The sequence below is a fragment of the Rhamphochromis longiceps genome, linkage group LG5 (genome assembly GCF_057381845.1).
Source record: "Rhamphochromis longiceps isolate RC_006_pf linkage group LG5, R_longiceps_female_GT1.1, whole genome shotgun sequence".
Taxonomy (NCBI): Eukaryota; Metazoa; Chordata; class Actinopteri; order Cichliformes; family Cichlidae; genus Rhamphochromis; species Rhamphochromis longiceps.
The window spans coordinates 12,871,452-12,883,451 of record NC_140561.1 but is presented as its reverse complement, the minus strand read 5'-3'; the positions used below and the strand labels follow the sequence as shown (position 1 = coordinate 12,883,451).

The 12,000-nt window shown below is 38.6% G+C and overlaps 1 protein-coding gene across 2 annotated transcripts; it reads right to left on the bottom strand.

Moving 5' to 3' along the window:
- Window positions 1-3,524: 3,524 nt before the first annotated feature.
- Window positions 3,525-11,367, bottom strand: uba3 (ubiquitin-like modifier activating enzyme 3). Of its 2 annotated transcripts, XM_085405920.1 has the most exons (18): window positions 11,239-11,277; window positions 11,091-11,129; window positions 9,939-10,059; window positions 9,760-9,840; window positions 9,554-9,636; window positions 9,383-9,463; window positions 9,122-9,165; window positions 6,122-6,186; window positions 5,819-5,974; window positions 5,606-5,708; window positions 5,351-5,464; window positions 5,017-5,070; window positions 4,849-4,885; window positions 4,667-4,748; window positions 4,477-4,577; window positions 4,283-4,346; window positions 4,113-4,167; window positions 3,525-4,017 (listed from the first exon to the last, which is right to left on the bottom strand). In XM_085405920.1, exons 1-18 carry the CDS (start codon window positions 11,256-11,258, stop codon window positions 3,929-3,931), a joined length of 1,389 nt encoding a protein of 462 aa, XP_085262046.1. In that variant the 5' UTR covers window positions 11,259-11,277; the 3' UTR covers window positions 3,525-3,928. The 2 variants fall into 2 exon arrangements, with proteins under 2 accessions (XP_085262046.1, XP_085262047.1); XM_085405921.1 differs by lacking the exon at window positions 11,091-11,129 and having other exon boundaries at window positions 11,239-11,367.
- Between the last annotated feature and the right edge of the window lie 633 nt (window positions 11,368-12,000).

Genomic DNA, 12,000 nt, shown 5'->3' with positions numbered 1-12,000 from the left:
TTTAAAAATATGTGAATGTGCTTGAATATGTGAGGAAAAATATTTGGTTATTTAAAGGTGGATTTTGATGTAATTTGTTTGCTAAAACAGTATTTTCTGGTTTGTTGCCTCAGGGATACTATGCAGTTAAATCACCTTTCTTAGGGCAATACTGATAGTGCCTCTAAACTTTGGTATTTGAGACTGCTTGTTTTAGGTTTTAGGTGCTTAACTGCTCTAAAACACCTGATTCTGATCCATTTATCAAGCACCTGCCATGTTTAATACCCAGCTGATCATCTGAACTGTTGGAGCAGAGATTGGGGTCATGGTTTTGAGTTTGGTTAAGTGGTGCAAACCATACATTAATATTAACTAACTTCTAGGAAATGAGCAACAACAGTGTGTATCTATATAACACATTTTCTAGTTGTTTCCACCTCATCCAAAAAAAGAAAATTACAAAGATGTTTAATATCAAGTGTAAATTGGCTTTGCACCACAAATACAGGTGATCTAATTAGAGATGGAACCATATAACAAAACATTAACAGCTTTTGTGTTAACATTTATATATAAACAACATAAAAATGATTAGATTAAAAAAAATGAATAGAACACCTGCTGACCTGTTCCTCTGGTAGATTTTGGATGTGAGGGGGACCTCAGTAAGTAACTGCTGTTGATGGCTTTTTGAGTTGGGTGGAGATGTTGACATTGCAGGAGAGGTTTTCGAAGATTTAGACACCTAGGCTCCACCTGTTTGATAGAAGCAAATCTAGTAGAATTTATACATTTTCTTTGTTTTGTTTCGGTTTATCTGTCATTTTCTTTTTTTTTAATTGAGCAGCTAACACAGCTAACACAGCTAACGCCTAACAGGAAGAAGGTGCATGGTTTTGTTGAGCCTGATCCCTGCAGTTTAGGAAAAGAGATTTACTGTCATGCTACGGGATACATTTGGTTACGTATAGGTTCATAGTCAGACGGAGGACGCTTCAGCATGCCAGAAAAAGAGGACAGGAGAATTTAGATAGTAACAAAACCCCTAACATTAGTGCTTCTCCAATTTTTCCTCTTGATTTTGAAGTATTTCTTTTTTCATCGTATCACTGGAGATGCTACCACACCAAAACATTGACACCAGTGTTATATTCAGACCTGGACAAGTAAAGACATGGCAAATTGTATAATCAGTCAAATGAACAGGTTATAATCCACAATCAAGAAAACGAATCAGAAAGGAGACTCAAAATAGTCAGTCCTCAACTGAATATTTGGTTGATTTTGTAGCATCTTATTTATTTTATCGTGCTGTATGTCTGTTGGATTAGACAACTGAAGTTCGGTTACAAGTTATGTTCAAATTAACTTAAATTTTATTCAGTTTTTTATATAAACCACATATAGCCAATAATTTCCAACTACAGTTCTCAAGACAAAAGCTCCAACAATCAAATGATCCCCTGTGAGCAAGCAATTAGCAAGACCAGGGAAGAAAAACCTCAGTTTAACAGGAAGAAACCTCCTGCACAACCAGGCTCAGGGAGGGGCAGCCTTCTGCTGGGTCCAACTGGGGCTGTTAATGGAACAAGATGTGAAAAAGGAAAACATACAGAGACAGGACAAACCACACCCTATTAGTTATAGAAGAGAAAGGTTAATGACGTATAGTAGCTGTCATGATATGAAGTAATAAGACATGGGGTATCTTCAACACCACTTGCTTTATTGAACCGTAGCAGGAGCGTACATGGCTATAGCAATACTCAGTAGCATAGCCTGTCCTAAAGAGTCCTCCCATGGTCGCCCCCTCTGGTAGCCTTACTAGGACAATATAGATGAGATTTGAGTTGCGAGATTTCAAAACAGTAGTGGAATATAAATACAACCTCCATGCTCTGTAAGGGTTAACTGACCAAGAAGGAGAGTGATAGAGTGCTCTGCTAGATGGGCTGGCCTCCACAGTCCCGTGACCTAAACCCAATTGAGATGGTTTGGGATGAGATGGACAGCAGAGTGAAGGCAAAAGGGCTGACAAGTGCTCAGCACCTTGAGACTCCTTCAAGACCGTTGGAAAACCATTTCAGGTGACTGCCTCATGAAGCTCAGTGAGAGAATGCCAAGAGTGTGCAAAGCAGTAATCAAAGCAAAAGGTGGCTGTTCTGAACAATCTAAAATACAAAGCATGTTTTGGGTTATATCACATTTTTTTGTTTATTACATAATTTTTATGCCTTTAAAGAGAATCTACAATGTAAATGCCCCCCTCCCCTCTTTTGGGGTTCTTGCTCCAACAATTAATTTTAGTAGTTAAGAAATACAGAAAAATAACTCTAAATAATACAAAAAAAAGCCTTCACATTCATTTATGACCTTGTACTGGATTTTTGTTGTTGTCGTTTTTTATAGTGTGGTAACAATAGTTCTATCCTATCAGCAAAGTGGTCTTACCTCTAGGGGGTTGAGGTCAACCTCTGAGATCAGTTTTAATCTCTAGCAGATATGCTGCTGTCCCATTATAAAGTTATAGTAGTCACTGAGATCAGAATTACAAAATTCTAAGGGGGCATTGTTTTATTGGGGCGACCGTGGCTCAGGGGGTTGGGAAGCGTATCTGTAACCGGAAGGTCGCCAGTTTGATCCCCGGGCTCCCTGTCCTGGTCGTTGTGTCTTTGGGCAAGACACTTTACCCTACTGGTGTTGGCCAGAGGGGCCGATGGCACGATATAGCAGCCTCGCTTCTGTCAGTCTGCCCCAGGGCAGCTGTGGCTACATCTGTAGCTTACCTCCACCAGTGTGTGAATGAATAGTGGCATTGTAAAGCGCTTTGGGTGCCTTGAAAAGTGCTATATAAATCCAATCCATTATTATTATTTTATTTTTGAAACAGTCACTCACTGACCCTACAGCAATGTCACAGCAGGGAATTTATGTGTTTTGAGCACTTTTGTTCCCATTTCAGAGGTACTGGTACCTGATAATGTTCTCACTGATCATTTGTGTTCTCTCCAATATGACTACCTCCACACACACACAGTCAAACTGGTGAACCACTGAAAATACCAATGAATTATATTTGTAATTGTGAAAGGCAATCACTACTGTTAAAAATATATGTTAATATGAATAAAAGAACCTTTGGCAGTGACTGACCTTGATCCTAGAACGAAAAGGACACTAAATCAAAAAAGTGGAGGAAAGGTGGTTTTATATGGTTTTACCAATTCAAATTTTGAATCCATTATTTTCCTTTTTTTTCAAGATTTTGAAAATCAGTTTTTCTTTAAAAAAAAAGATTTTTATTTAATAGATTAATAGTTCATTTACAAATATTTGTTTATAATTATTCTTTTCATTTTCCTTTTAAGTTATCAAACAAGAGTCAAATTTAATGTATAAATGAATAGAAGATATTAAAATGAATGTATAAAATGTATTTCCTCAGGAACATAGATGTGTGAATTACTGCATAATTAATTAATAAATCACAAAAAACCCCACTTGTCTTTCCTCTTCCTGCCACACATTAAGTGCACACAAACTTAATAAAACAAACAAAAAAAAGATTTTATTCCAGTTCACACATCATCATTGTCGATGTGTTTTACCACTTCCGTGGCTAAACATCTAAAAAATGAGTTGAAATAAATAAATATTCATTTGTAAAACAAGTACAAAGTAATCTTAAAACAATAACCCTTGCATCTGTCATTGCACAGAACATGCTATAGGCTCCAGCAAAATATTAATGCAGAAATCTGACATCAATTATTCACCAAAACATAACCAAGTTTGAACTAAGATTTGGCTTTTCAGTGGAAAATGTTAACTTTAGTCAATACTTGTACTGGAACAGTTAAATAGGTTATAATGGTTGACATTTTGACTGAATAAGCAGTAAACTGTTGTAGCTTTTAGATGAGTTGCAGAGGTGCTTGATTCTGTCTCATGAGGTAAAGCAGAGTTTGAACAACACAGTCTGAGGTGTGGTGACATCAGCTACAGCCAGCTCTTGTCCGTCAGCCAGCCCCAGCTCTGGAAAACATGTTCATAACATAAGTGAGTCAGCACATTCACAGTGAACTCATCTGACCAATGTGGAAACATTCTCAGTAAATAAACCAACACACCCTTCAGGGTTTTGGCCAGATTAGGCCGCGTCCTCTGTTCAATGGAAGCAACCGACTGTAAAACAAAATACTTCAGCTACAACCAAAACTTGAACTTCTCCAGAAAACACCTCAAATTGCTCAAAGATTGAACTAGAATACAAAACTGTACTAAATGGGAGGTTAATTACCTGTAAATATAAAGTCTTATTCTTTCCATCCATCGTTGTTGTTATGGCAGGTGATTTCATTTGTCTGAAAAAAATCCATTGTATTTGGTTGTTGGAAGCATTGCAACATAAAGTAAATTGAATATAGCTGGTAGTGTGATACAAACAAGGTGGGAACTAATATTAGGACATCACAGTAAGTGAGGTAAACGTACATGGAGGTGCTCTCGGTCAGGTAGTCCAACACCTCCTGGAGTTTGGAAGATGGCGAAAAGTGTAGGTCCGAAGGTACTTGGCTGCAAGCTGAACAGTTTTCCTGTAATAAGAGTAATAACCACAAACATGCACGCATTATCCAAACAGGCAAGTCTGTCATGAACTAACAGATGCGAGTCAGACACAAACCTTCCTTTCGGCTTCAAAGGTGTAGGTGTACAGGCCGTCAACATCATTGAAGACCATGTAATTATTCAGAGGTAAATATGCACTGCATGCAAAAAGGTAATAGCAATGTTATTAGAAACTGTGAAATATGCATTCAGTTTTTAAACACATTTTGACATGTGGCAAACAACCTGCAAACTCACCTTGATGCTATTTTGAAAACCTCAGTTGCACAAGCAGCTGCATCGAATAAAGCAGAGAAAAAACGAATGCTATTTACAGAGCACTACGAGTGAATGATTAACTTTTATAATCGTTCATAGAGGAATCAGGTCCACAGGTCTTACATTTATTCAGTGTTAGCTACTTACCAGCAATGGCAGCATTTGTGGATGCTACAGCAGGGATTATCCTCTTAACAACCCCTGAAACATTTAAAGCCAATTAGTTTTTTATATCTCTAATCATGAAAGAAAACAAAGAGGAAAATGCAGTTTGGGCAAAAGAAAGAAAAGCTGTACAAAGCATCTGATCTGAATGAACTTTAGGGAGTGTTTTAATGTTTTACTGACACAAAATAAGATAAGAGTTTGAAAGCACCATCAACTTGCTGTGTTTTATATTACTTGGCTCATCTTCCACAGGAGTAGCTAGAAAAGTAACAGTCACCTCATGGCCACAGAAATGCTATTTATGCAAGCTCACCCTGTGTTAGTCTATATGTGACTCCTGTTATGCTGAACTCTGCTGCCCTCTCCAGAGATTTCTGGTACACCCACTGGATGTGTTCTGGGTCATCTCCATCCAGAGACACGTCATCTAATCCACATCAAAACAAACAAAAAATAATAATAAAATAAACAAAAATTGAAACATACTTTCTGTTCAAATGTTTGACTACCTCATAATTGTAATTATTATTGAAAAAAAATATACCGGTAATATGGTGTGACTTCCTACCTCCAAAGGGCATCTCTTTTGGCCATAGTAATATTCGCACGTACTCAATGCAATGTTCTGGCAGACGAGGCATTGAGGCTATTGTACACATGGGGAAGTTGATCTACAGACACAGATTGGGTTTAGCACTGAAAAACTGACTGGGATCTGGTTCTGAAAGATAATTAACTCATGGCTATGACCATTATTTTAGACAAACATCTGCTACCTTACCTGGGGAGGGTAAAGCTCAAGGGTGCAGTCAATGCAGGCTGTCATGCCAGGGAAAATGACTCTGGCATTGCCTTTAAAGCCTTCAGTCCCACCATCAATCAGAGGGATGATGGATGATGGATCTAAGACACCATCTTCATACACCAGCAAAGATAGCTACAAAAAAAACAGAAACACAGAGTTTACATTTAGAATATGTTCCTTTTAGCTAGCATTATCTTACAGATAGAAATCCAGTCATTTTTCAACTGTGCAAAGCTAAACAGATCATGTTAAAGATCACAATAAAGAGATTTAACTTACCAGCATACCATTCATCCACCTCCTCGCCACAATAGAGTCCAATCCACACACAATTATATGGAATTCTAGGTAAAGATAGAAAGAGGGACAAAGTCAAATCCAATTTTCTATGTTTTCTAATCTAATTGGTTTTTTTAATTCAAATTTTGTGAAGAAAATGTCAAAAAAGTGGAGGTATCAAAAAGTGGTGTATCAAGTTTATGGATTCTATAGAGTTCTGTGAAAAACTAACTACTCTGCACTACCCGACTCACTGGACCATCTACAATTTGCATACCGCCACAACAGGTCCACTGATGATGCCATAGCCCTGACACTACATACTGCCCTCTCACACCTGGAGAAGAGAGACACGTATGTGAGAATGCTGTTTGTAGATTACAGCTCAGCATTCAACACCATCGTTCCCTTGAAGCTGGACAGGAAACTGCAGGATCTAGGACTGAGCAGCTCCCTCTGCAACTGGATCCTTAACTTCCTGTCTGACAGACGCCAAGTGGTCAGACTGGGCATTTCACCTCATCCCCCATCACACTGGTGCTCCACAGGGGTGTGTACTGAGCCCTCTCCTGTACTCACTCTACACCTACGACTGCACGGCCACTAGCAACTCCAACATCATTGTGAAGTTTGCAGACGACACTACAGTGGTGGGTCTTATCACCAAAGGTAATGAGACGGCCTACAGGGAGGAGGTCAGTGCCCTGACCCACTGGTGTCAAGACAACCATCTCACCCTCAACGTCACAAAGACAAAGGAGTTGATAGTGGACTTCCAGAGGTGCAGCGAAGTACACACCCCCATCACCATCACCGGCGCTGCTGTGGAGAGAGTGAGCAGCTTCCGCTTCCTTGGTGTACATCTGGCTGAGGATCTTACGTGGTCAGTACACATAAACAAAACAGTGAAGAAGGCGCAGCAGCGCCTCTTCTTTCTCAGGAGACCGAAAAGATTCGGCATGAGCCCCCGCATCCTCAGGACCTTCTATCACTGTGCCATTGAGAGCATCCTCACTGGATGCATCACCACCTGGTATGGCAACAGCACCGCTTACAACCGCAAAGCTCTCCAGAGAGTAGTGCGGTGCTCTGAACGGATAATTGGAGGTGAGCTTCCCTCCCTCCAAGACATCTACAGGAAGCGGTGCCTGAGGAAAGCGGGGAGGATCATCAAGGACTCCAGTCACCCCAGCCATAAACTGTTCAGACTGCTTCCATCAGGAAGGAGGTTCTGCAGCATCCGGTCCCGTACCAGCAGACTGAGAGACAGCTTTTTCCACCAGGCCATCAGACTGCTGAACACGTCATAGACACCTCAGCTTCACTACTGGAACTTCAACATTATGCACTCCATACTGTACATTAATGCCACTTGTTTTGCACAATATCCAACTACCAACCTCTGTATATTTTATACATTTTATTTTATCGTTTACTCTATTTAATTTTTAAAATATGTATACACACACACACACACATATATACACAAGTAGATATACATATTAGTATACACATTCAGTAATATGCATACACTCTTATATTGTACATATATAAGATACATGATAAGTAGTCAATAGTTTTGTTGTGTGTGTCAGAACAATGAGGCGACTGCTGAATGTTACAGGTGTTACAGGAGTGATACATCTCCTGTTGTCAGGCCTGCAGGTATCAGGCTGTTGTTCTCCTTTATCTCATAGTGGGCAGAAATTATTTTTTGGAGTGGCACAAATAATTTGTGTGGCATCAAATTTGATGCAGAACAGCTGATTGTTCTGTAAATCAGCGGTCCCCAACCTTTTTCGCGCCACGGACCGGTTCATGCCCCACAATATTTTCACGGACCAGCCTTTAAAGCGTCGCGGATAAATACAACAAAATAAAAATAGTACCGGTACCGAAAAAAAGAAGATTTATTCATAACACATGTGAAAAGACCCAGGAAAACCGAGTTAACGATAAAAACGATAACAAAATAATGCTAAAAACCGATAAAAATCCTGAAAACCATACATTTCACACCTGAGCCTCAACTCTTGCGGCCCGGTCCAAACGACTCACGGACCGGTACCGGTCCGAGGCCCGGGGACCGCTGCTGTAAATACTTTGAAATGTTTATTTAAAAAAAAAAAAAAACACCCTGGCTGCAATTTTAGGTAAACAGCTGTAAAAAAAACTTTGTTTGCAAAACTCAGTTACTTTTTTAAAGAAGTAACTATATAATTAATTGCGCAACATTGGTCATTATATACTGTATTCTACAGACAGAGTTACAGGACTCTCTCCCAGACCACAGACTCATACTCATAATACAAGTCAGAGCTTTATAAAAAAAAAAAGAAAAAAAGAAAGAAGAAAGTTTTGTTTTCATAATTGGAGATCAAGTTATTTTTACTTCCAATAGTGTTAACATGCTGCACAGGTCATGAACAAGACTTTTTTTAATTTTTTCATTGTAAGTGGGCTAAAGAGGTTAATTAAAAGTAGTCTAACATAAATGCTGTAATTTGATTATTTTAATAAACCATGTAACTTGGATGGATCTGATGCTGGCGTGACCACAGTGCAGACGTCTAATGTTGCTAACAGTGGTCCAAGGGACCGCTCAGGGAGTTTGTGTGTTTGCTCAGACACATGAAAAATTAGAGGGAACATTGCTGTAGCCCTTGGGTTTTTAAGAATATCACAAAGGACTTTTATAGGATTTTGTGGGGTCCTGTGAAAACTTTCTTTTTCAAGTAACTATAGTTAACAAGTAAATTGCTAATGGCAAGTGAGATCATTAAGAAGCAGGTTTACATCAGAGGAAAGTGGACATGTGAAGTATGTTTCTCTATTCTATTAAGGGGTGCAATGGCTTTTCATTTAGAGTAAGTTGCACACACTTAAAAAAATAAATTAAACTGCAGTGAGATATTTAATGTGAAACAAAATTAATCTCAAGTGAGCAAATCCATTCAGACATTACAAAAGCCAGTAATGGATTGCCCTGTTGATACTTACGTCTGTAGAATGTTTCATCTAAGTCTTGAATCTTTTTAAAATAGCTGCACAAAACATTTAGGAAAGGTTTGGGTTTTAACACAATATTCACTTCATATTGTTCGCATCACAGAAAAGTAGTATGGTGTCTTTGCATTCTTAAACTGTAATATCTGAACATTCTTCACATTTTGTCCACAATGACTGTACGTTAAAATTTTAGCCATGTGAACGTGATAAAGCATTTGAACTCTCAGAATAGATGCTCAATCAAAAGGATACGGGATTACACAGCATCCAGGCACACGGCTGTTTATAAAGTCAGCAGCAACATCCGCCTTGGGTCGACCTACATCTTTAGCTCTAGTGAAAATTACAGACACATGAAAATCAAAGATAAAACGTAACACAGTAAGGATCAGCCTTTACACAGAACTGACTGATTCTACTCACCTGAAGAGGAACTGTCGATTTAGGTTGGAAACATCAATGGTGTCCATGTCAACAACATGAATGTTGCGAAAGCCTGATAAGGCCTGAGCCACAAGATGAACAAAAAGATGAAAATTAAATACGAACTATTCACTGAAATTATAATTATACCATTTAAATGATAATAATAATAATAATAATAATGATAATAATAATAATAATAATACCAGGTTTTTTAGCAGCTCGCATCCCAAACCACCAGCACCAATGACCAAGATTTTGCAGGTTTCTAACATAAACTGCAAGGACTAAAATAGGAGAATACATTTCATATCAGAGATATCAAATATGCCACAGGACAGAAAAAATGACATATCTGTATCAGATTCCTCACTGCAAATATTACCTCTGTGCTGGGTTCAAAGTCAGGATGCATGAATGGACCTGATCTTTCCAAAAACTTCTTGATATGGTTCCAACGGTCATCCCAGTCAGAGGTGCTTCCAGTGTCTCCATCCACCAACATCCTAAGGATGACATTCATGTTTAGGATGCATTATCAACAGTATCTCTGACAAAAATGTTAAATAGTGCATGCATGGCAACATATGGCCCCATAACATAAAAATGTTTATCGCTACTTAAATTGTACAGCATGGAAAAGAACCAAATCCTATGCTCAATGTTGTGATTAATGTTAACAGGAAGAGCGCTATTTACAGCAGAAAATTAAATGACTTTTAAGAAACTAAGTAGGCATCATTACCTTATGTTTTAATGTCTACTCTACTCTACATCAACCTCGGTTCTCTCACATATGACTCTTTTAAAGCGGCTCTATTATGCAGTTTCATAGTTGTTGCAACAGCGGATGCTCACATTAAACATGGCCAAATCTTTGAGCCAAAAGCTTTCAGTTTCAAAAGCTTGTTTCTACTTATATGGTCATCTCAGGCACACAACTTTGGCCGTGACCACAAAAGCCCCACCGACCTCAAGTTAAAACTTTCTAGTTGTGAAGAGCAGCCAATCAGATGAAAGCTCCCTTAAAGGGCGCTAGCTGAAAGTGATTATAGGGCTTTGGACAGAATGCCTGGGCTACACCAAGGTCCAATATAAGATGAAAAAAATATGAACTTCTTGAAAAGAGTCCAAGATTAAAAAGAGTCAGCAAAGAGTTGGAAGTGAGCATAATTTGTCCCCTTTAAACATCTTAGTAAAGGGTGGGCGTTTCTGACCCACTGAATTTTGGGTAATATCTCTTGCCTGAATAGCTCCCAGCCTGCCGGCAGCTAAGCTAAGTGAATAGCTAACATGTCAACAGTGAGGAGGTACAACAGACCTCAAACTTCGCACAGAGATTAATAATACCACTACTAATTCACTATACAGACGTGTTAGTTATTCACTGTCAACTAGGCAGGATATTTCTGTCAACTAGCTACTCACAAGTTTCATTTACAACCAGCATTAGCTTAGCTCTTCGTCTAGCTAATGTTAACCTTCCTCCTAATGTTAACCTCAAACCTTGCGCCAGTTCTACCAATTGATCACTAACTTCTCAGTCAGCTCCACTACTCTCCTTCTTTTCTTCTCCCTAAAAAGAGAGAATAAAAGAAGGTTGATTCATGCTGTGCTTTCGCAGATTAAGGTGACTTGAAAGCATCTTTCGGGGTTTCTTGCTTGTTTCTTCGGCAGCTACTTACGGCTCGTCCGTCTCCGCCATCTTTGAGTAACTTCAAATGTCCAATTTAGCAGTAGTAAACAAGAAATCTGTCAGCCAACAATAGCGTTACTGTCGGATAAAAGTCTCTGTTGACAATGTTCTGGTTTACAGTTTTAGAATTAATGTGTCCCGCAGCTAGAGGCTGTAGAACATATAATCTATATAAGATAAATTAGTTGTAATTTTATTATTTAGGTGGAATTTCAATATTCCCATTATCATGAAGGTTGCATTGTCAACAGTCGGTCATAAAGGCGGAAATTACATCGAAGTTCCAACAGATGGTAGCATTTACCTTACGGCTTTACAAGTCACCAGTTTTCAAGCGCAAACTTGTATTGCTGGGCAATACTGCACATTTTAGTATTGATCCAGTACCAAGTAAATCAAGGGCCAGTGTTTGCAATACCGCTGCTTAAGTAGAGCGGGTCGGGGGGCAGTGTGCCATGATTTATGAGACGAATTATTCATTTTCAAATTCTGAACACATTTTAATGACCATCAACCACTGTAATGTTTTTACTGTTCACAATAATTAGTAAATGTAACAAAACACACCTTTCAGCTTTTCAAGCTTTCATCATCTGTTGTTTACATGTGCAATAGGCTATAAATAAAATAGATGTGACAGTCAACACAAAACGATTCAGACGTTTTTAATAGTGCATGTTTATATATTTTCACCCCCCTCCAAAAAAATTATTTGACATCATTCATTCATTTATAATACATACTGATAAAA

What these genes read in the sequence shown, in the direction of transcription:
- uba3 (XM_085405920.1), bottom strand. Translation starts at nt 11,258, where the DNA reads ATGGCGGAGACGGACGAGCC. An exon ending in GGTGGATGAATGGTATGCTG is followed by an intron (nt 5,975 to 6,121) that starts GTAAGTTAAATC and finishes TTTTTTTTGTAG; the next exon opens with CTATCTTTGCTGGTGTATGA. An exon ending in AAAAGAGATGCCCTTTGGAG is followed by an intron (nt 5,465 to 5,605) that starts GTAGGAAGTCAC and finishes GATGTGGATTAG; the next exon opens with ATGACGTGTCTCTGGATGGA.